The sequence below is a fragment of the Convolutriloba macropyga genome, chromosome 14 (genome assembly GCF_964194025.1).
Source record: "Convolutriloba macropyga chromosome 14, txConMacr16.3, whole genome shotgun sequence".
NCBI lineage: Eukaryota > Metazoa > Xenacoelomorpha > Acoela > Convolutidae > Convolutriloba > Convolutriloba macropyga.
Window position 1 is genome coordinate 5,247,410 of NC_134481.1, and position 24,840 is coordinate 5,272,249.

Genomic DNA, 24,840 nt, shown 5'->3' on the forward strand with positions numbered 1-24,840 from the left:
CCGTGCTTATGAAGCTAACTATTATAGTGGTTTTGTTAATTGCTCTCTAACAATGTTTAATTGATCTCATAGAGAAGCAATTATTTTAAACGTGTCTTATGCAAAATTTTTGCTTGACCGTTTTGACTTTTCGAGTGGCTTTTAAGCCCTTGAATTTTTGCGTTTTGCGTGATCTAAAATTCCCTCTCAATCACAATTTCAAGCAGCTGAACTCAATTTGCGGCAATATAATACCAAAAGTCAAATGAATAGTGCGCCGAAACTGGTGCCATTTTTCACTTTAAATCTTAATAGTGTTAAATATTAACCTCTAATGTGGTTATTTGAAGCTCACTATTGAACTTGTTAGTCCCATTTAGGCTCCCTCCCCCGACTGAAGCAGGCTGCAATTGATTAGAGCTCTCACTAGTCGTACGAGAGCAATTCGTCCGACGTTTAGTCGGTTATGTTTTTAGTCAGTACTCATAATGAATCAATGATAACTCAGGCTTAGTTCATAGATTAATCAGTTATCTATTCAATGTGTGCTACTGGTTGCAACCGTATCCGAAATATTGTTGACGTAAAATTTATTCAATTTTCCACCCGATAAAATTCTGAACCAATCAGATTTTGGATTTTTTATTTATTAAGACAAGATAATTGGAGTGATATAAATTTGAAGCAGACAATGATTATTGCGGTCTATGGCCATGCCTCAGCGGCCCGTGGGAATTGATATGATCTATCACAACCGAAACGCTGATCAGCTTGCCCTGGTTGCTTTGAAAATAAAATTCCGCTATCACTTAATAATTAATTGGTATTGGCAATTTCGGCACTTTTAAAACCAATTCCAGTTTCGGCACTCTTAAACGTTGGCATAGTTGTACGTAAACTTTAGTGGCCTATAGGACTTGATATGGATCTATCTCAGCCAAAAAATTATCAAGACCGAACGTGTTACTCTCAAAGTTTTGCGTTCTCAAATATATTGTTTTAAGGTCATCTTTTTGGCCAGTATTCCATTAGGCTAATTTTTATTTTGCATAATATTCACGGCACCTGATGCAACAGCTTGAGAGAAATAATCCATAATTTGAGAGCAATTTCCCGACGTTAGTCGGGTGGGTTTTGTTAGTAGTTGATTTGATAGTTCCTATAATTCACTAAAATATAATTCTCTAGGATATACTTGTCTTTGTTTAGTATCGTTTGAAACGTGCTGTTACTTTTCCGTTCACATTTTCGTTCTTCCCATTACGAGCCAACGCCCCCTAGCAATCAATTTTATTTACTATTGTGCTAATTTGTGGAATTTTATGAGACAAAGGCATTATAAAGTACCACTTACGTGTAACACCAATTATAATGTTTATAATTTCCTATAACGTATTTTTTTAAATAGTATAAATCAATTAGTATGATCATTACTTTTTCCTCATATCGAACATTATAAGGCCGTTTTTACTTGTATTGGGATAAGTTTGTTGAATTAAAGGTACAATGCACCAAAATGGTACACTTTATTTAATATGGGGCGCTCGCTTGTAATGGTAAGTCTTAGTTATATTATGTTTACATTTTCGTTCTTCCTAGATTTTCCCAAATTTTCATTGTGCAATCTATGATCAATGTTTCTTTTAATTTTTATCAATGCTTAATCATTTCCGATTCTCATTGATGTAAATTTGTCTGCTAACAAATTGCTAAATGTTCGTGCCAATTTTTGGTGTAAATGTTCCAACGAGTTTATGTTCACGTTGAGGAATACAACGTTTAAAAAACAGCGTTTTTTTCTGATATTATTGGAGTATGTGAATATAGTACTACAGTCTAATTGATAAATGGATCGATTATACCCAGATTTTGCCTTCATTCCACGCATTAATTGTAAATTGGGAACCATTTTTCCCCGTGAACAAATTTTTTTGTTTTTATTACCAGGTGTCAATAAACTATGCCGGGGTTTGACCTGACAATGGTTTGCAACACCTATAAGAACTGCACTAGCTATTACCTTAGTAACATATATTGTTTTATAAATGGGTAAACATATCAATCCTGGAGAGTCATAATCAACCGGGGGAAATGAAGCAGTTCCGAAAAAAATGTTGAAAAGTTAGGATGCATCTAAAAGATATACTACACAACATACCCATAATCGACGTGTCTCCTTCCTTGTCAAACGATCACGGCACAAGCTCGTTTGTATACAAGCGCCTCAAAGCGTCTCAATTTGCTCTAGTCAATGTACTCGAATTTGTTATTGTTTTCCGCGATAACCGTTAACAAGGTATCCACGAGGAAAAATTTAAGAAAGCCTGATTGAAAATTGTTGAATATAATTCCTTCGCATTACTGCGGATTAAAGATGAAAATTTCTAATGCCACTTTCCCATATAATGGTTCACAAAATGAATATGTTTCTGTATAGGAACGGAAGTGATAAATTAAGATTAGAGAAATGAAGTTACTAATTGAGGCAGTTTTGTGGGCGTTTCTACTATTAATTGAAAAATACTTTTTTTGGTTTAGAGTACTTTGAGGCATTACTGCAAACAAATATTGTTATGGATAAAAGAAAAGTACCCTTAAAATAAAATTTTTGTGGTTTCAATAAGGAATATCCAGTTTTTTATGGCAAAATGTGTTGCTAATTTGGTGAGACCAACGAGGAATCTGGTTTTTAATTAATTTAAAGCATTTCATTAAATTTGTGCTGGGGAAAATTTTTCCTAACTCTTGCATTTAATGAGTTGCGTGTACAACTGTTTTAAACTCAGTGACAAATTTCTATGTCCTAAAAATTATTATTAAGGCTATGGGACAAAAAACGGTAAAGTAAATTATCCTTATTTGCATGGTTATCAAAAATCGTTCTTCAACTTTTTCGTTGCAGTCTTCAAATATTGATCGATGTCAAATCAAAAGCTTGAATCTTGTCTTAGGGATTGTTGTTTCATGTACTTTCCTCTCTAACTCAGAGGAAGTTTTCCAATTCCATTCACATTCAGTGGGTGATTTAAAGATTATGGTTAGTGAAAAGCTGTCATTACATCAAAATTCGTTTGCCGCACACTTAGCAATGGTTCACCACAAGGAAAAATTTAGATTCTTCTAGATATGGACTCGTAATTAAATCTGGTCGACTTAAGCATCCCAAACATTGACGCAGAGCCCTTCATTATAACTGTCGACGATGATTGCAACCATTTTTTAAGGTTACTAATGATCCCTCCGAACAATAACTCCAACTCAGATAATACGGTCAGTATCTTGAATTTTTCAGAATCAACGGCAGACCTCCAAAAGCTTCTAATTTGATCGCTACAAAAAATGCCTCGTTCCTTGCATTTATGGTTATGTGCATTGTACTTTCGCTCCTCAGCTATTTAGAGCGCCACCCCTGCCTTCTCTGGCGCAGTGAGATTTGTTGACTGCAGCAGTGAAGTCTCGGTGACGTCGAAAGCATCTGTATCGCCGGCTCTGCAAGAGGAAATGAAAATGTCACCTGGTCTGGTTTTGGTGCTAAGGATCAACTTCTCTGACGGGTGAAGGATTTGCAGACGAGAAGGTTGCACCAAGGCGATCCCTGATTCGATCATGTCTTGCGATTCGGTCTCCTCAACGGTGCCAAGTGACCGCTTTGTGGCCGTACAGATCTATGGTTCGGATTTTACAATATGGGCATATCTGTCCTTATTATGGACCGGAATGCCTAGACGGGATTTTTTTTGCTTACTCCATTTTCATTAATTTGCAAATAAAGAACTAGTGCTGGACTTGTTGTGGCTGCAAGCCAAGCTCCTGCTTTTGGATGTGACCTTGACAAAAAGCGGGCTTTCTCGTATTCTTTTGTTTTCCTGGCTAACAAATCCTGGAATTTTTTTGCATCGTGGCTTCTCGTATGTTATAATGCCGAGATGCGAGCTACTTGAAATTAAGTTGCGGTGAACTTGACGTCTGTAATTTGAGAAACTCAAAAGGAAAATGATGTTATACAGCCACTATATGCTGGTCTTCCCTTTATAGGTTTTTCAGCGTTAATTTTAATTCCTTTTCTGTCCCAGCTACAATGGCGTCATCGAGATATCAAGTCTTTGGCAGCAGTTTTAGTACCTTTTCATTGATTGATTGGGTGATAGGCGAAAAAGTTAATGCAAGTAAAAGGGGTGCTAATGGGTCACGTTGCTGGACTGAAGTGCGGCTTGTGACATTTTTATCACCTAAAATTAATGGCTGTGCGGTGAGTAACAAAAGAAACTAAACCTCTTTCGATAGCTCCTTTTAAGTGAATTGAAAGCGTTCTGGGAATCTATTTGTAGATTTCCTGCCTAAATGGGAGAGGATGCATTTAAAAAAAAGTTTTTTGTGGAATGAATGATGGCCTCAGAACCGCCTAGTAGTACTCGTAACTGGTAGGGTTCGATCAACTCCCTTCCATCTTGTCTTGACTTAGAACGAGACATTTTGCAACCAGTCTCCATATTAATTCACAGACTGCAATGGAGCGGACACCACTTTTTTTCTGTAAAGCTGTCAAAGAGCAACTACATAAAAATGGATACAATATGTGGAGAAACTGTCTCTGCAAGCATTGTTAACAAGTTTCGTTTTTGCGCAGATTTTTGAGCGCTGTTTTTGATTGATCTTGCGCTGTACATTGAACAACGTGGATCGAATACTCCACGTGCATGACATTGGAACCGGCAGCGCTCTGTTTAGAGCATGCCTACAACTGACAAGAGACGGTTTGCTCACTGAATTGATGGCATGATGATGAATTGAAATGGTTCCTTTATTGCTGTTGTTGACATCTCATCTTCGTTAGGATGTTGTTTATCTCGGCCAAATTGTCCCTGCAAGCATAGGTTTTTAGCTCTGCTGGCTAGGAATCCAATATGCTCATCGGATTGGTTGCTCCGGTTAGCTTGTTTTATTGAAGCTGCCTCTACCCATAGATCACCAAAGTTACGATCGGTTGTTGTTGCTGCTGATGTTTTCATCTCTATTTTGAGACCCTAGGACGTTTTGACACTGCTAACAAGTTTTCCCAATTGTTCCAATCTTGAGAACTCTCCATGCATCCTTGCAGAAGGTCATCGAGCAACTGTGACCATGCAATTCAAAACTTTGTCGGAACGTATTTCAAGATTGGGTGAAGCGCATATGAGCTTTAAGTCCGGTATCTCACCGTTAGTTTGCTTTTCGGATCATTATAGCTGATCCAGGTACTCTTCAATCAGTTCTCAGTCAGCGGAACGCTATTGCAAATGTTCAATCTGTTCAAACAGCGCTCTGGAATTCCGCCCCATTTTGGAATGTGGTTTATTGAATTATTGAAGCAAGAGACTATAAGTAGAATTGATCCAGGTATCGTTATGTACCCCAACCGATATGTCATACCTTTGTGTTGCCAATATTATGCTGAAGCAATGGAATCTTAGCCTATCTTAGAAAGCAATTGTTCCTTTTGGAACCTCAAAAATTCATCAGCGCAGAGGTCTTGATTATTTAGAGCGACTCCCTTATGAAATGGAAATGTCGGTTGGTCTGGTTTTGTTGTCAAGGATCAAGTTCTTCTCTATGACGGGTGATAGATATGTAAATGAGAAAGCTGCACCAGGCGATCCCTGGTTCGATCATGTCTTGGGATTCGGTCTTAACGGTGCCAAGTGAATGCTAGGTGGCCGTACAGTTCAATGATTTTGGTTTTACATTATGGGCATATTCGTCTCTATATTTAAACCGGAATGCCAAGACGAAGTTTTATTACTCGATTTTCATTGGGTTGAAAAAAAATGTTTTCCTTGAATACATGGTGCTGCAAGCCAGGCTCCTGCGTGTGGAATTGAAATTGACAATATAAGTGGGAGTTTTCTTATTCTTGGGTTTACCTGACTAACAAATCCTAGATTGTTTTTGCATTGTGGGCTTCTCGAATATTTTGTGTAGAATTTCTAATGCGGGTATGCGAGATACTTGATATTAGATCGAGGTGATCTTGACATCTGCAATTTGAGAAACTAAAAGTAAATTGTAATACAGCCATTATGTTCAGGTCTTCCCTTGCAGCGTTAGATTTAACTCATTTTTGATCCCAGCTACAACGACTTCATCGAGATAACAAGTATTTAGTTGCAGTTTTTGCATCTTTTCGTTGATTGTTGAAAGTTAATGCAAATGAAAGGGCTTGTCCTAATGGGTCACCGTGCTGGACGCCAGTGCATCTTTAAGAAGTCTTTAAAAGTTTTTCGTCGATTATATGATAGCCTCAGCGCCATTTGCATTGGATAGTTCTGACTGATAGGGTTGGAAAAACTCCCTACTGTCTTGTCTTGACTAAAGAACTGGACGTTTTGCAATCAGCCTCCATAGAACTTCCCCAACTGCAATGGGGCGGGCACCACCTTTGTTTTTCTGTAATGGTGTCGAAGATCGACTACATTAAGGAAGGCGTGGATACAAGCTGTGAAAACTGCCACTGCAAGCATTGTTGGCAAATTTTGTCGTTTCTGAGCAGATATGTGAGCTCTATTTCTGATTGGTCTTCCGTTGTACATTGAACATCGTGGAGCAAATACTCCAATTGCATCTTACTGGAACCGGCATCGCTGAGTGTGCCTCCAACTGAACAGAGACAGCCTGCCCACTCAATTTATGAGATGATGAGGACAATTCCTGTATTGCTGTTGTTGATATTTCATCCTCGTTATGATGTGTTTTTTTCGGCCAAATTGTCTCTACAAGTGAGAATCCTCCATGCATCCTGGTATAGGGTCCGCGAGCGACTGTGACCATTTAATTCAAAACTTTATGGGAACAAAACGTATTGTAGGAATGAGTTAAGCACATACGGACTTTAGTTCCGGTAACTCGCCGTTTAATTGCTTCTCGGATGTATTTAGCTGATCCAGGTACTCTTCAATCAACTTCTTGTCAGTGAAATGCTAAAACAAGTCGGTCTGTTTGGACAGTGCGCTACACCTTGCCTCATCTTGGAAAGTTCTCATCTACAGTGAATAATCAATTGAGCAGCTTTGAATAAATGAGTTGTCCTTATCCTGGATCAGAATTGTAGAGCAACTTTTGATTAATTGACCATTGCCTGTTGTTTTTCTCAAGTTGTATTTCTCCATTTTAATGTTTTCAGTTGAATTGATTTGAAAATCTAATCTTAGGACTGCTTTATTGGGCAGAGAGCTAAATTGTCTAATTCACTTATAGGGGCATTATTTTTTGCCCTCCCACCTAACACAGAAAAATTGGGGGGGGGGGGGCTTGGACTGATCTAAGTGGTTTGTCGATTGAGATTGCCACTTGTTAGCTTGTAGTTGGTCCACAGTACAGACCACCTTCACCCCATTAACTAAAGAAAAAGGGGTTTCGAAATTCACAAAAAATTGATTGATTCCAAATGTGGGTTCATGTTCAGTATAACGTGGAAGCTGGGTCTTAAGAGAACTCAAACTGTCCGTGTGCACGAATAACTATCGGGACAAAAATATCGGGGGTCATACTAAGGAATTTTTTTTGAAAAAAAGCAACCAATTGAAACAATCAGTTTCGCCTCACATTTTATTCGGAAATTATCAAATTTTCCAGTTTTAACGTTTTTTGTCTTTGACTTTAACACCTAGCTAACAGTTTTTCGTCAATGTTTCCAAAAATTAGCTGTTGATACTTCAGTTTTCACCTTATTTGTTTTTTGTTGTCCTATATCCTACTGGTGTTTTGCGAGTATTTGATTTATGCCTTTATATGTTAATTTGTCACTTTTTCCTTTCGTGGTTTCATAATGGATGCTATCTACTTTCTACAGTTGAGTAGTCAGCTGTATTTAATGTTTTCATTACTTAGAGTTATTGCCATTTGAGGTCTATTTCATAAACTTTTTGGTTTTGCCCTGTTTCTCAATTTTTGTATTTTACTTTCACCGGCTTTTCCGCAAAGTTGGTGTATGTTTGGTTTAGAGGTTCTAAGGATGTGTAGTGTAGTGTGAACACTTGACATGTCCTTGTAGTGTGTTTATTTATCCTGCTGGCTTTGTTGTTTTTGACACCACTAATTCGGGAAAAGTTATTTGCAAGGATTTTCGAGATTTTTGTACAGATTTTTTACAAGGTTGTATGGTTCATTGATTATCAAAGGCTGTTGTTAGTCTAACCATATGACGTGACGCTGACTTCAAATCAGCTTTTGATTATATAATCATGCAGCATAGTTGATCCTTCAAAAAGTACGTTCAGGTAGAACGTTCTAAAGTTATTGCTAAAAATTTTCTAGCTGCAAAGTTGCATCCATGCTGTTTTCGCAATGTTGTTTTCTAAAGGACCAGTCGTTGTGAATTGAGAAATTACAAACTTTTTTTGGTACCCAACTTGATTTTACTTTTTTTTTCCTTTTCTATCTCTCATTTCATCCTCTCTTTTAATTACCTTCTTAAAAAGGACCGTGTACACCATCCGGCAACGATGGATGTAGGTCGAAACATAAGGGATGATGAGTAGCACTTAGCCGGACGCTGCACTCCAAGCTGTTCCCCTCAAGACAGTGTAAAGGCGGCCCAGTCACAAAAATAACTAACAAGTGGAGAGGAGAGCACCAATATATATATATATATATATATATATATATATATATATATATATATATATATATGTATATAAATAGCACACATAAGAAACTGGTAAGGAAGGATTAAAATAAAAATAGGATATCAAGGAATGAGCAAAGGAATAAAGTTAAGCAGCCATACTCAGTGCAGCCTTCCCTCCTCCACGACGGCGCTAATCGAAGTCTCACTGAGAACACAAGGCTTGAGGGCGCAACATCCCCTCAAGCAGAGAACACAGCTCCTCAGAAGTGCGAAGCTGTTTTTCGTTCGGATGTAGCTTATAGTGTCGGCGTACGGCTCTCCGCGTTTTTCACTGATCTTGATTGCGAGTTGTTTCATAACGCGCGATGCGATGGCCCAGCACCCCCCGAGCAAGCAAAAACCAGTGCGTTGAAACTGCCGTGTTCGGTTTTGCGGATTCGCTCTTCGTACTTATTTCGCTTGATGCTCTCGTCATATTTGTATGCATCTTTTATGGTCTTAGGGCAGCTCTTCGCGTGAGGGTTGAAAATCTTCTAATCGAAGGAAGTGCGATTAAAGCGGGAGCCCCACAGACCGTTTGCCTTGATGTCCAGTCGAGCGTCATCATAACTAGTGGAATTACTCGAGAAAATTTCTCCATCGAGCGACTGGAGTTTTGGCTCTATCTGGACATCGTGGCAGACGTCATCCATCAGGTTTGCAAACACGTCTCTGATTTCGTTGCGTCGTAGGTGCGTATACCCGCCTTTGGCGCAATGAAGGGCATGGGTGAGGCTAAGTTCTTTCCCGCATGGGCATATAGCTGGCGTGTTCTTCGCTTCCCAGGTGTACCGAAGTGCTATTTCATCGCGGAACTCTGTCTTCGTGAGGTCGAAACCATGTTTTGATAATGGAAGCGCGTTAAGCCAGCTAGATGCTCCTTTCTCCGAGGCCAGTTGGATGGTATACTTCATTCCTGTTAGGTTGTTTTCGACTCTGGATTTTTTGAGATGAGTTTACGTTGCATGTCTGCTTTCTGTCTGAGACTGATCTTGTTTTGTTCTAATTCACATTGTTGAATTTCGAATGAATCACTATCAAATGACGCCAACGGAGTTGAGAGTTCAACTTATTTCTCAAGTTCTTTGTGAAGATCTTGTGGGAGGGCGATGTTAAGCCCACCCATTCTGAAAGGGAGAAAAAAGTTCTTTTCTCTTGGATTATTTCTTTGCCGACGATGTTCGGTATGACTCGGCCAAGCCGCTCCTCTACCTTGTCCAGAACCCCGTCCATGGAGGGTGTAGTACGCGAGAGGAAGCTCAACTTCTGTTGAACCCCCTTCGTCAAACATGCATAGGCATTCTGGGGAGAGGCGAGAGCCAATTGACCAAGTCTGTCCAAACTTTTTGTGTTTTTAATTTCTGCATCTTTCAGAAAATTTTTACTGGCCTCAGAGCTACCGATTACTGAACTCAGGACTCGAGTGCCCTGCGTGATTTCCACATTTGTGCCTGCAAACTCAGTTGACGCTTGGCGCTCGCCTCCTGGCTTAATTATCAACTGACACTTCGGAGGATTGACAAGATATCCGTACTTGGGACCAAGCTGAGTGAGCTTGTCGAAGAGTGCCCTGACATCTTTTAAGTTACCGATGACGCTACCATCATCAGCATACCATTTTTGTGTCAAAGAGTCATTGTGAAGTCTTGATATTAGGGGTAGTATTGCAATTCCATACATTGCCATCGCAAGTGGATCACCTTGTCTCGTACCTTCCTGGGACAGAATGGTCGACTTACCGATGTAGAGATGAGACGGATAGCTATAGGAATTCTGTAAGGCAACATGAAATGATGGGCATAAAGCTTTCACGTTCTCTAATGCTGTTCGTCTATTGAGCACATTAAATGCCTTTTTGGCATCAATTAGTAGAATTGCTTCGTTTTCGGGATAATCAAAACTGTGGCGAAGCGAATGTATGGCATGTTCTATGCCGCATTTCTGGCCCAAGCACAGCTGCATGTTTCCACCGAGAGATGTTAGATCTTGCCTGATGCAGTCGACGATTATGCGTCCGGTGATGCGACGCATTACTTCACCAATACCAATAGGTCTCACACCTGGACATTTGTCCAGAGCCACTAGTCGACAACCATTGTATGCAATTAAATCATCTGGTGGTATTATGGACGTGGCCAGCCTCTTAGCAAACTTGGCAACAAGCTTGCACTGGTTCGTGGAGGTCTGCCCAAAAGCAGAAAGTAGTCTACGCCAGTCATCGGCATCGAGACCTGAAGGCCCGGCACTGCCATGGGTCTTCATTGCATGCCTTCGGACAAGCCTCGCACTGATTTTTTCGAAAACAGCGGGGTGGTAGGGAAGCGTGCGTGGTTGCTGGCTATGAATGCAGTTGGGCTCCAAGGGTTGCCCTTCAGGATGTTTGTCGCGTAAAATCTCGAGGACCGGTCTACCGTCTATGAGATCGGTAGGTGCAAGTACGGCGCCTTTATGCTCATCCGAAAGAACGCGAATAGCATTACTGATCTTACCACGAGACATGAAATCGTTGAACATCTTTCTTGAGGTCAGAGTGTTGCTTTTTGTTCCTTGAATTCATTCTCATTTGGATTGCTTTCGCTTCACAGAACAGGTCTGAGAAGTTGCAGCTGTGCCATGCACGCAGTCTACGCTTGATAGTCTTATTGTTCGATCCATCGTCCGTGTTCTTTGTTCGACTGAGAGTTAAGTGCGGAAGTATCATACAGAGGGTCAGAGATATATCGGATCTATCCGTGTCTACGGCAATCGGGGAGAGAACACTGTGAAGGGCTTCGGCGAACTGTTCCCCTGTCTTGTTCTTACTCAGCGTGAAGAACGAGGGCTTCCATGTGACGACCTCGCGGTATATTTCGCGCACTGTTACCGCGTGATGAGGCTGGAAGTTATCCCAAAAATTATCCGATGGTGCGGCGACGGAACGTTCGGGGGCGTGCGATGTTGCAGGATCTATGAATGCAGTGTCGGGAACGGTCAAATCATTGTGTGGTGCCGGCGTTGCGATTGCTGTTTCGGTGGCTGCGATGACCTCCGAGCACTTTTTGCAGCTGAAGTTTTCGGTCCACTCTTTCGCAGCGGCTAGGCCACTGCATTTCTCGTGAAAATATTTATAACACGTATGACACCAGACGCCTCCCCTTCGTAGGGAACCATTGCAGAGTGGACAATGGGTTTGATCGGCCATCAGACTACGGGCTAGGAGTCGGGAAGGCTGCACTTAGGGGACTAGATTAAGTTAATTACAGGAGAGTAGTAGCAGCAACTCGACTTTACTCAATTTTTTTTTTACTCAATGTCCATTTCTCCTCTTCCATTCTATCAACTTGGAAAAATGTTGTTTAATAGGTTGGAACACTTTCTTTGCGAAGCACAGCTGGTGGAATTCTCCTTTTTCTATTTCTGTGCTTTTTGTTAAAGAAGTTGATATACAGATGTAACTTTGAGGCTTCTTGTGTAGAATTGCTTGACTAACCTTAAGATCGAAACTACATTAATTGGTTTAAATTATTTTGCATTGTGATCTTGATTGGAAATAGCCCAATATTCACCCAACCGAACCTGAAGTATTTTTTAAAAAAAATGCAAAACTATTGTTAATAGAAATTTTTGAAGGTTTAAAAATGCTGAAATTGAGAATTGCAATATATCCTGATGACCCTGAAAGAGGTCAAGCCCATGGCACAAAAACTGTATAAAATAATGATTCTTCGCTGACTCTAGTATAGCGAATTAGCAGGGGAATGGTTGATGAAAAAATGCTGGATAGCAGTTTTTTGTCCTAAAATATTGTAGCTTCCTTGACACTGATGTTAAGTCTGCTATTAGTAGCGAAAAACTAGATAAATCTTTACGAACGTTCTGGTTCGTTTAAAGCTTAAGAAACTTATCTGGACTGTAGTCTCCTTAGGATTTTTTTCATCAAAATATCAAAACTTTACATTAATTTTTGATATAGAAAGAATAGCAATATACTCACTATAAAATGAACTATAGTTTGATATAAATTTTAAAAAATATCAAGTTTTGACCGTAACAACTGACGTGTTATTGTGATTTCATTCGTGATTGACATCCAAGGTTTCACAGAAATATTCTTACAGATGGCGAATGGTAGCTGAACATTAGAGAACACTACCTGTACATATGACACAGATGTAAATACAACCAATATCGATCTCACTAGAATACAGTGACGTCATCATAATTGTACGTCACAATGGCCGCGCTTTGTGCCATCAAAATCAGAGACTACGAGATCTTGAAGGTCATCGGAGAGGGATCATTCGGGAAAGCCCTGCTGGTGAGAAATGGCAGTGGGGAGAAATTGGTGCTGAAAGAAATCAAAATGCAAAAGGTTAGAAATTTATATTGGGCAGCGCATCTTTTATTGGGTTGCGAGGTTGGAATCGAAGCATAATTTTTAGCTCGAATTATTGTTCCAACGCCAAATTTTGGGAAGGAACTTTATTCCAGGGGACCGTTTTTGTTATGATGCTTTGAGAATTGTAAGTAGTACCGTTCAAAAGCTCTTAATATCTGGTGAAGAAGAATTAAAATTTTTTAAAAATATTTCACTTATTTCATTTTTTTAAAATATTTCACGCCCAAAATTTCCACATTAAATCAAAAATTTGCGTGCGTGTTTGTTTTTGATTTTTGTTTGTGCTTGTATGTAAGGTTTTTTAAGGTGGCGTCTGTTTTCGAGATATGTTTACCCGATAAGTTTCAAAAAGTTCACTTGATGAGAATGAAAAAACTTCTGATATCGCCCAAAGAAACCAGTCATGGCAACTTTTTCTGCCCATTGAAAAAGTAATTTGGTTTCGGGGTGAATATATAGGACATTTTAGTTTCTCCAAAAGAAATTTTTAACCAGTTTTTGCTAATTTTGAAATGCATTAATTGAAGTAGTTTGGTTTTAAAATTTTGCTTTGCCTAACTGCCCAATAATCAAAAAGTATCAAATCTTGATCAAAACTTAGCTCAAGATTTGCCAAGTCTTGGCCAAGACTTGACTGAGACTTGATAAGTCTTCAGCAAGTTTTGACACGTCTTCACAATAGGACTTGAGATAAGACGTGATCAGTACTGATTTGTCGATTCAAGAGGCGTTTCACTGGAGAAGTACTGATCAAGACTTGAAATTCGTTCCGGTACTTATTGCTCGAATTACGATGTAACTGATTCGTCAAAATGAATGGCATTTACAGTCACGCCAAAGTAATGAAGGGTCAAGAAATGCTTGTACTTTCAAGCTGCGCTTTTTCCTATTTATTAACTTGGATCGAAAAATTGTGTCTGAACAACGTTTGGTTTTCAAGGCCTTTTTTGTGAGCAGTCATTTACTAGGCTAGGCTGTTCAGTATTTAGTATTTGTTCATTATCCATTATTCCTGTTCCTGTTGCAACTTTTTTATTTCTTTTCCAGACTTTAACACCAAAAATAATTAAAACAACAGTAACAAATTTATCAGTTTTGTAAGGGTGAGAAAAAATTGGTAGTGGTTGCGGTAGCTTGTTGTTCTATATTTTGGTGTTTTTTTTTGTCTTTTTGCAAATAGAAGAATTTTTGAAACGCTGCAAAACAGAAGATATTTTCCTTTTTTTTGAATATATAAGAATAATTTTTGAAGAATAATTTTTGAAGATCTGTTTTCTAATTTTTGCTTTTTTAGCAGCAAGGTTTTTCTCTTTATCGGTTTTTTCATTCTTAGTTTTTTCCTTTGGTCCAGTTAGCTGTATTGTTTTAAAAGCTACTGACGCCGAGAAATGACAACATTAGATTGCTGTGTTAAAATAATTCGTTGTAGCAGAGATCCTTTTATCCTAACGATTTGTTCGTCTAGTGATTATAGTTTGCAGATTTTTTAGAGAAAGTTACCACAGAAACTCATGAACAACGCCGTAATTTTGCTCTTGATTGACTTCAAGGCCTTATTGGTAGGTTATTTAAAACTTTCTCCGTCGTTAGCATTATTTTTAATTATGCATTTTTTGAAATTATTTTTTTTCTCGTCAGATTTGAGTAAAAAAATGTGTCGGTTGAATTTTAAAAGTTGTGCTGCTTTGTTTTTTTTCTAATTGATCATTTCTTCTTTACAATCTAAGTGCTCTTTTTTCATTTTTCGTTTCATTTGTCAAAATTTTACGCTTGTATTCGACATTTTGAACTTGAAATGTCATTTGGATGGAGTTCAACGAATCACTCCATTTTATTCAATACAGTCAATGTTGAAAGAGTGGAAAAAGAAATGGGATAACCTACTCTTTTTTTCAGATTGTCAAGGTCGCATTAAAAACGATTTATTATTGAAAAACTGATTTAAGCATTATTTTTTCCTAACTTATACACGTTTTTGACTAATTCATTTGTTTTGAATTTTTGTCCTACCGAATAGTTTTTTGTGGTCACGCATGATTTTCCGCGATCACTCTTAAAATGACTGTTGCCTGTTTGACTTAGAAGCGTTCAAGCCTACTGTGGACAATATTTATATAAACAAAACTGGTTCTACTAGTTTTTTTCATTGGTATTTTGATACTACATGTCTACAGAGCAACGGCTGCAGCTGTTTTATGGCAATCTAACACTTTTTCAATTCGTCCCCCTTTTGACATTTGATCAATTCTTATAGGCACAATCCTTCGGAATAATTTGCAAAAGACGATAGAAGTTTAAATTTTTTTGTCTTTTTATTTGAATTTTTATATATACACCTATGAATGTATAGGGCTATTTTCATATACATCAAACGGTACTTTTCAATAAAAGTTATTCCTGAGACAAAATTAAACTCGTAGAATGTTATGAGAAAAATTTGTATAATTTTGTAAGAACAATAGGACTTGAGATAAGACGTGATCATTACTGATTTGTCGATTCAAGAGGCGTTTCACTGGAGAAGTACTGATCAAGACTTGAAATTCGTTCCGGTACTTATTGCTCGAATTACGATGTAACTGATTCGTCAAAATGAATGGCATTTACAGTCACGCCAAAGTAATGAAGGGTCAAGAAATGCTTGTACTTTCAAGCTGCGCTTTTTCCTATTTATTAACTTGGATCGAAAAATTGTGTCTGAACAACGTTTGGTTTTCAAGGCCTTTTTTGTGAGCAGTCATTTACTAGGCTAGGCTGTTCAGTATTTAGTATTCGTTCATTATCCATTATTCCTGTTCCTGTTGCAACTTTTTTATTTCTTTTCCAGACTTTAACACCAAAAATAATTAAAACAACAGTAACAAATTTATCAGTTTTGTAAGGGTAAGAAAAAATTGGTAGTGGTTGTGGTAGCTTGTTGTTCTATATTTTGGTGTTTTTTTGTCTTTTTGCAAATAGAAGAATTTTTGGAACGCTGCAAAACAGAAGATATTTTCCTCTTTTTTGAATATATAAGAATAATTTTTGAAGAATAATTTTTGAAGATCTGTTTTCTAATTTTTCTTTTTTAGCAGCAAGGTTTTTCTCTTTATCGGTTTTTTCATTCTTAGTTTTTTCCTTTGGTCCAGTTAGCTGTATTGTTTTAAAAGCTACTGACGCCGAGAAATGACAAAAACATTAGATTGCTGTGTTAAAGTAATTCGTTGTAGCAGAGATCCTTTTATCCTAACGATTTGTTCGTCTAGTGATTATAGTTTGCAGATTTTTTAGAGAAAGTTACCACAGAAACTCATGAACAACGCCGTAATTTTGCTCTTGATTGACTTCAAGGCCTTATTGGTAGGTTATTTAAAACTTTCTCCGTCGTTAGCATCATTTTTAATTATTCATTTTTTGAAATTATTTTTTTTTCTCGTTGTCAGATTTGAGTAAAAAACTGTGTCGGTTGAATTTTAAAAGTTGTGCTGCTTTGTTTTTTCTAATTGATCATTTCTTCTTTACAATCTAAGTGCTCTTTTTTCATTTTTCGTTTCATTTGTCAAAATTTTACGCTTGTATTCGACATTTTGAACTTGAAATGTCATTTGGATGGAGTTCAACGAATCACTCCATTTTATTCAATACAGTCAATGTTGAAAGAGTGGGAAAAGAAATGGGATAACCTACTCTTTTTTTCAGATTGTCAAGGTCGCATTAAAAACGATTTATTATTGAAAAACTGATTTAAGCATTATTTTTTCCTAACTTATACACGTTTTTGACTAATTCATTTGTTTTGAATTTTTGTCCTACCGAATAGTTTTTTGTGGTCACGCATGATTTTCCGCGATCACTCTTAAAATGACTGTTGCCTGTTTGACTTAGAAGCGTTCAAGCCTACTGTGGACAATATTTATATAAACAAAACTGGTTCTACTAGTTTTTTTCATTGGTATTTTGATACTACATGTCTACAGAGCAACGGCTGCAGCTGTTTTATGGCAATCTAACACTTTTTCAATTCGTCCCCCTTTTGACATTTGATCAATTCTTATAGGCACAATCCTTCGGAATAATTTGCAAAAGACGATAGAAGTTTAAATTTTTTTGTCTTTGTATTTGAATTTTTATATATACACCTATGAATGTATAGGGCTATTTTCATATACATCAAACGGTACTTTTCAATAAAAGTTATTCCTGAGACAAAATTAAACTCGTAGAATGTTATGAGAAAAATTTGTATAATTTTGTAAGAATCGTGTAAAAGGAAAAACGTGTTATAACCGTTTGCGTTCTCTTTTGCGGACATTAGAGCTATAACCGAGATGAAAAAAAGCTCTCGTAAAAGTATATCATTACGCCATGCAACTGATATGATCAAGAATATCAGTTGCCAAAGTTCTTTTTAACTAAGCTCCAATGCTTAAAAAATCTCCAATTTTTAAAAAATCTCTAATGCTGTATCGAGCAATCGTTTCTACTCAATAAGTTTTCAGAAGAGTCATTTGACGGAACTTTAATTTTCGTTAATGTTCCTTCGGCTATTTGTTGAATCTTCAAAAATATTGGCTCAAGAAAATATTGGCTTTTTTGAAGTTGTGGTTATTTTGGAAATTTCTATGGTTTTCAGATGACACCGAAAGAGAAGAGAGAAACGAAAAGAGAAGTTGATCTCCTGGCCAGACTCAAACATCCCTACATTGTCTCTTATGTCGAAAGCTTCGAAGGTTAACATACAATCTTACATATTTTTGATGAAACTGCTTTTTCAGTTAGTAATATGTGCGTTTGTGTTTCAGAGAAAGGTTAGAGTGGCAACCAATCCGCTGACACTGAAGGTGATGTTTCATTCATCTAGACAGATTTGCAGTGTCACTGAATTTTGTTGCCAATTTTGATAACGGTCACGTGAGGGAGGGACGTGATTTCCAAACTCTCAAAGGTCTTGCCTGAAATTTAAAAGGAATCGCAGAGATAATGAGTGGAAGAAACTTTATAAAGCAAACTTTATAATTTTGGGTCGACAATGGTAGGAATCTTATACTGGTTGGATTAAACTTAATGTTACTAAATTTCAATTTGATAGAATTGTTCGGTTGTTTCAGGCAATCTGTACATAGTCATGGAGGTTAGCGATTCTTTGAGGTACTTTGGACAATTTGAATTGGTTGACTCGTATTAACTATTGAGAACGTTATTACAGTATTGCGATGGTGGTGACTTGCATCAGAAGATCAATGCTAAAAAAGGGCGACTCTTTGAAGAGGATCAGGTTCTGGATTGGTTTGTGATGTTGTCTCTGGCGTTGAAACATTGCCATGACAGGAAGATTCTACACAGAGATATTAAGTCTAGCGTGAGTGATGTTACTATCATTTGACGTATAAGGTTTTGAAAATGGCGGATTGAAGCCATTGGAGTTACATCATAATTTGTAAAAACGGCTCATGTTAATTTTGAATGAATATTTTTCAAAATCTTGCACGTTAGCTAGCCGGTTGTCTTGCTTTTAGTAATTAATTGCTCTCAATTTTTGTAACAATTACATTAGTCCTGTGGTCTTTTTTAATGCGATTTTCGCTTGACCGATTTTTTGTCTGACCCATATGACTTTTCGTCTTCAAAAAGGGATAAGCAGGCAGCGCCGGAGGGCATTAAGTTTTCTTGAGCCTTACGGCTTACCAGTCTGTTAGCTTGCTTTTCACCGAAACTGTTGAGGAAACATAAATTTATGATGTGGGAGCGGTTCTAGGAGTTTGACTCCAATCATCCTACCCTCCAACTCGCTCCCCCTTCCTTACCCCCCCCCCCCCCCCCTCGGCGTTCATCCTCCCTGGTGATTTGATCCATCCTCCGCTCACCCCCTGCCCCTATGCATGCCATAATGATAGCAATCCTAAGCTCCAATGTCGCTTATGTTTAACTGTTGTCAGGTCTGCTCAAACGATGTAGTTCTTTTAATACTTCCTTATTAATTGCACCCTTTGCGGAAACAGAATCAAACGTTTTTTAATATTAAGTCAATTTTTTTGCTATATGTATTTTTGCCGATAGATTTGAGATAAATGTGGTACCATCCCGGACCTAACGCCAAGTCAATTTCAGTACTGGACAGGTCAAAATCCAAGTCTTATTCCATTACTGATTCAGAACCATGACTGATTCAGAACCATGATCATGTCACTTTTTACACTTGGCAGTCTAAATCCAAGTCTGGGCTGAGACTTGGCAAGTCTAATCCAAGTCTGATTTTAGACTTGGCAAGTCTAATCCAAGTCTGATTTTAGACTTGGCAAGTCTATTCCAAGTCTGAGTTTAGACTTGGCAGGTCTAAATCCAAGTATAGACTTGACAATTGAAAAAAACGTCAAAAATAGCTGGGGAAACGTCAAGAATAGCCGAAAATTCGTCAAAAATAGCCGAAAATACGTCGAAATTAGCTGAATAAAATCGTCAAGAATAGCCGAAAAAAACGTCAAAAATAGCCGGGGAAACGTTTAAAATAGCCGAAAAAACGTCAAAAATAGCCGAAAAAAACGTCAAAAATAGCCGGGAAAACGTTAAAAATAGCCGAAAAAAACTTCAAAAATAGCCAAAAAAAACGTCAAAAATAGCCGGGAAACGTCAAAAATAGCCGAAAAAAACGTCAAAAATAGCCGAACAAAACGTAAAAAATAGCCGGTGACACGTTAAAAATAGCCGGAAAAAACGTCAAAAATAGCCGAAAAAAACGTCCAAAATAGCCGGGGGAACGTCAAAATAGCCGAAAAAAGTCAAAAATAGCCGAAAAAAAACGCCTATAACCGGGGAAACGTCAAAAACGCCTCAACTTAGTCTAAAAGCTCAGAGAAAATCAGGGTCCGCCAACACTCAATAGGCCGCAAGCGACCAAAAAAATACAAAAACACCGATAAAATGAAAGAAACATATGAGCATCGTATTTGAAAATAAAGACATCAGAATTGATTTTTTTTTCGTTTTTGACCCAAAACATGAAAGTGTTAGTTTTTTAAGACCAAATTAACTATGATTTAAGGTTTTTGGGGTCAAAACGAAAAAAATCAAAGAAAACGAGAACACATCAAAGAAACATATGAGCATCGTATTTGAAAATAAAGACATCAGAATTGATTTTTTTTGTTTCTGACCCAAAACATGAAAGTGCTAGTTTTTTAAGACCAAATTGACTATGATTTAAGATTTTTGGGGTCAAAACGAAAAAAATCAAAGAAAACGAGAACACATCAGAGAAACATATGAGCATCGTATTTGAAAATAAAGGCATCGGAATTGATTTTTTTTCGTTTTTGACCTAAACATGAAAGTGTTAGTTTTTTAAGACCAAATTGACTATGATTTAAGATTTTTGGGGTCAAAACGAAAAAAAAATCAAAGCAAACGAGAACACATCAAAGAAACATATCAGCATCGTATTTGAAATTAAAGACATCAGAATTGATTTTTTTTCGTTTTTGACCTAAAAAATGAAAGTGTTAGTTTTTTAAGACCAAATTGACTATGATTTAAGATTTTTGGGGTCAAAACGAAAAAAAAAAATCAAAGAAAACGAGAACACATCAAAGAAACATATGAGCATGGTATTTGGAAACAGACATCAGAATTGATTTTTTTTCGTTTTTGACCCAAAACATGAAAGTGTTAGTTTTTTAAGACCAAATTCATATCGATCGCAATATCTTCATTCGCTAAATCCGATGGCAATTTCCATTTGTATAAATATCGACTGTAAAATCTTCATTCGCAAAAATATCGGTTGCAATATCTTCATTCGCTAAATTCGATCGCAATTTCCATTCGTATAAATATCGATCATAATATCTTCATTCGCAAAAGTCTCGATTGCAATATCTTCATTCGCTAAATTTGATCGCAATACTCATTTGTAAAAGTATCGATCGTAATATCTTAATTCGCAAAAATATCGATCGCAATATCTTCATTCGCTAAATTCGATCGCAATTTCCATTTGTAAAAAAATCGATCGCAATATCTTTCGCAAAAATATTGATCGCAATATCTTCACTTGCTAAATTCGATCGCAATCTCCATTTGTAAAAATATCGATCGTAATATCTTCATTAGCAAAGATATCGATCGCAATATCTTCATTCGCTAAATTCGATTGCAATTTCCATTTGCAAAAATATCGATCGCAATATCTTCTTTCGCAAAAATATCGATCGCAATATCTTCACTCGGTAAATTGGATCGCAATCTCCATTTGTAAAAGTATCAATCGTAATATCTTCATTAGCAAAAATATCGATCGCAATATCTTCACTCGCTAAATTCGATCGCAATCTCCATTTGTAAAAATATCGATCGTAATGTCTTCATTAGCAAAAAATATCGATCGCAATATCTTTATTCGCTAAATTCGATCGCAATTTCTATTTGTGAAAATATCGATCGCAATTTTGTTCGCAAATATATCGATCGCAATATCTTCATTCGCTAAATTCGATTGCAATTTCCATTTGTAAAAATATCGATCGCAATATCTTCTTTCGCAAGAATATCGATCGCAATTTCTTCCCTCGCTAAACTGGATCGCAATCTCCATTTGTAAAGGTATCGATCGTAATATCTTCATTAGCAAAAATATCGATCGCAATATCTTTACTCGCTAAATTCGATCGCAATCTCCATTTGTAAAAATATCGGTCGTAATGTCTTGATTAGCAAAAATATCGATCGCAATATCTTCATTCGCTAAATTCGATTGCAATTTCCATTTGTATAAATATCGATTGGTAATATCTTCATTCGCAAAAATATCGATCGCAAAATCTTCATTCGCTAAATTCGATCGCAATATCCATTTGCAAAAATATTGATCGTAATATCTTCATTAGCAAAAAATATCGATCGCAGTATCTTCATTCGCTAAATTCTATCGCAATTTCCTTTTGTAATAATATCGATCGCAATATCTTCTTTCGCAAAAATATCGATCGCAATATCTTCACTCGCTAAACTGGATCGCAATCTCCATTTGTAAAAGTATCGATCGTAATATCTTCATTAGCAAAAATATCGATCGCAATATCTTTACTCGCTCAATTCGATCGCAATCTCCATTTGTAAAAATATCGATCGTAGTGTCTTCATTAGCAAAAATATCGATCGCAATATCTTCATTCGCTAAATTCGATAGCAATTTCCATTTGTATAAATATCGATCGTAATATCTTCATTCGCAAAAATATCGATCGCAAAATCTTCATTCGCTAAATTCGATCGCAATTTCCATTTGTAAAAATATCGATCGTAATATCTTCATTCGCAAAAACATCGATCGCAATTTCTTCATTTGCAAAATTTGATCGCAATCTCCATTTGTAAAAATATCGATCTTAATATCTTCATTAGCAAAAATATCGATTGCAATATCTTCATTCGCTAAATTCGATCGCAATTTCCGTTTGTATAAATATCGATCGTAATATCTTCTTTCGCAAAAATATCGATCGCAATATCTTCAATCGATAAATTCGATCGCAATCTTCATTTGTAAAAAATATCGGTCGGAATGTCTTCATTCCCTAAATTCGACAACAACCTTCATTCGTAAAAATATCGATCGCAATATCTTCCTTCGCAAAAATATCGATCGCAATATCTTCATTCGCTAAAATATCGATCCCAATATCTTCATTCGCTAAATTCGATAGCAATTTCCATTTGTATAAATATCGATCGTACTATCTTCATTCGCAAAAATATCAATCGCAAAATCTTCATTCGCTAAATTCGATCGCAATTTCCATTTGTAAAAATATCAATCGTAATATCTTCATTCGCAAAAATATTGATCGCAATTCCTTCCTTCGCTAAATTTGATTGCAATCTCCATTTGTAAAAATATCGATCGTAATATCTTCATTAGCAAAAATATCGATTGCAATATCTTCATTCGCTAAATTCGATCGCAATTTCCGTTTGTATAAATATCGATCGTAATATCTTCATTCGCAAAAATATCGATCGCAATATCTTCAATCGATAAATTCGATCGCAATCTTCATTTTTAAAAAAATATCGGTCGGAGTGTCTTCATTCCCTAAATTCGATCTTAACCTTCATTCTTAAAAGTATCGATCGCAGTATCTTCCTTCGCAAAAATATCGATCGCAGTATCTTCATTCGCTAAATTCGATCGCAATTTACATTTGTAAAAACGTCGATCGTAATATATTCATTCGCAAAAATATCGATCGCAATATCTTTATTCGCTAAATTCGATCGCAATCTCGATTTGTAGGATTTGTATAATATCGATCGTAATAACTTGATACGCAAAAATATCGAGCGCAATATCTTCATTCGCTAAATTCGATCGCAGTTTCCATTTGTAAAAAAATATCGATCGCATTATCTTGTTTCGCAAAAATATCGATCGCAGTATCTTCATTTGCTAAATTTGATTGCAATATCCATTTGCAAAAATATCGATCGTAATATCTTCATTAGCAAATATATCGATCGCAATATCTTCATTCGCTAAATTCGATCGCAATTTCCGTTTGTACAAATATCGACTGTAAAATCTTCATTCGCAAAAATATCGGTTGCAATATCTTCATTCGCTAAATTCGATCGCAATTTCTATTCGTATAAATATCGATCTTAATATCTTCATTTGCAAAAATGTCGATCGCAATATCTTCAATCGATAAATTTGATCGCAATCTTCATTCGTGAAAAATATCGGTCGCAATGTCTTCATTCGCTGAATTCGATCACAACCCTCATTCGTAAAAATATCGATCGTAATATCTTCATTCGCAAAAATATCGATCGCAATATCTTCAATCGATAAATTCGATCGCAATTTTCATTTGTAAGATATATCGGTCGGAATGTCTTCATTCCCTGAATTCGATCACAACCTTCATTCGTAAAAATATCGATCGCAATTTCTTCCTTCGCAAAAATATCGATCGCAATATCTTCATTCGCTAAATTCGATCGCAATTTCCATTTGTAAAAGCATCGATCGTAATATATTCATTCGCAAAAATATCGATCGCAATATCTTCATTCGCTAAATTCGATCGCAATTTCGATTTGTAGGATTTGTATAATATCGATCGTAATAACTTCATTCGCAAAAACATCGAGCGCAATATCTTCATTCGCTAAATTCGATCGCAGTTTCCATTTGTAAAAAAAATATAGATCGCATTATCTTGTTTCGCAAAAATATCGATCGCAGTATCTTCATTCGCTAAATTCGATTGCAATATCCATTTGCAAAAATATCGATCGTAATATCTTCACTAGCAAAAATATCGATCGCAATATCTTCATTTGCTAAATTCGATCGCAATTTCCGTTTGTATAAATATCGACTGTAAAATCTTCATTAGCAAAAATATCGGTTGCAATATCTTCATTCGCTAAATTCGGTCGCAATTTCCATTCGTATAAATATCGATCATAATATCTTCATTTGCAAAAATGTCGATCGCAGTATCTTTATTCGCTAAATTCGATTGCAATATCCATTTGCAAAAATATCGATCGTAATATCTTCATTAGCAAAAATATCGATCGCAATATCTTCATTCGCTAAATTCGATCGCAATTTCCGTTTGTATAAATATCGACTGTAAAATCTTCATTCGCAAAAATAACGGTTGCAATATCTTCATTCGCTAAATTCGATCGTAATTTCCATTCGTATAAATATCGATCATAATATCTTCATTTGCAAAAATGTCGATCGCAATATCTTCAATCGATAAATTTGATCGCAATCTTCCTTCGTGAAAAATATCGGTCCCAATGTCTTCATTCGCTAAATTCGATCACAACCCTCATTCGTAAAAATATC

The 24,840-nt window shown here is 36.7% G+C and overlaps 3 protein-coding genes across 4 annotated transcripts in view; all 3 read left to right on the forward strand.

Moving 5' to 3' along the window:
• LOC142353417 (mitotic checkpoint protein BUB3-like) overlaps positions 1–24,840 on the forward strand; it is a 405,546-nt gene that overhangs the window by 228,866 nt on the left and 151,840 nt on the right. The gene's annotated exons all lie outside the window — the stretch shown is intronic.
• LOC142353394 (uncharacterized) lies at positions 12,722–17,936 on the forward strand. The gene is made up of 3 exons (XM_075405625.1): positions 12,722–12,971; positions 17,611–17,707; positions 17,780–17,936. Exons 1-3 carry the CDS (start codon positions 12,834–12,836, stop codon positions 17,788–17,790), a joined length of 246 nt encoding a protein of 81 aa, XP_075261740.1. The 5' UTR covers positions 12,722–12,833; the 3' UTR covers positions 17,791–17,936.
• LOC142353392 (uncharacterized) overlaps positions 18,021–24,840 on the forward strand; it is a 70,155-nt gene continuing 63,335 nt past the window's right edge. For both annotated transcript variants that reach the window (XM_075405622.1, XM_075405623.1), the window contains exons 1-2: positions 18,021–18,108; positions 18,184–18,336. In XM_075405622.1, coding sequence (XP_075261737.1) covers positions 18,103–18,108; positions 18,184–18,336 — 159 coding nt within the window. In that variant the 5' untranslated portion in view covers positions 18,021–18,102. The remainder of the gene's footprint in view (positions 18,109–18,183; positions 18,337–24,840) is intronic.

Bases quoted from the DNA above. Each gene is read 5' to 3' on its own strand.
- LOC142353394 (XM_075405625.1), top strand. From the start codon at position 12,834: ATGGCCGCGCTTTGTGCCATCAAAATCAGAGACTACGAGATCTTGAAG. The intron at 12,972-17,610 runs GTTAGAAATTTA...TATGGTTTTCAG, and splicing joins AAGAAATCAAAATGCAAAAG to ATGACACCGAAAGAGAAGAG.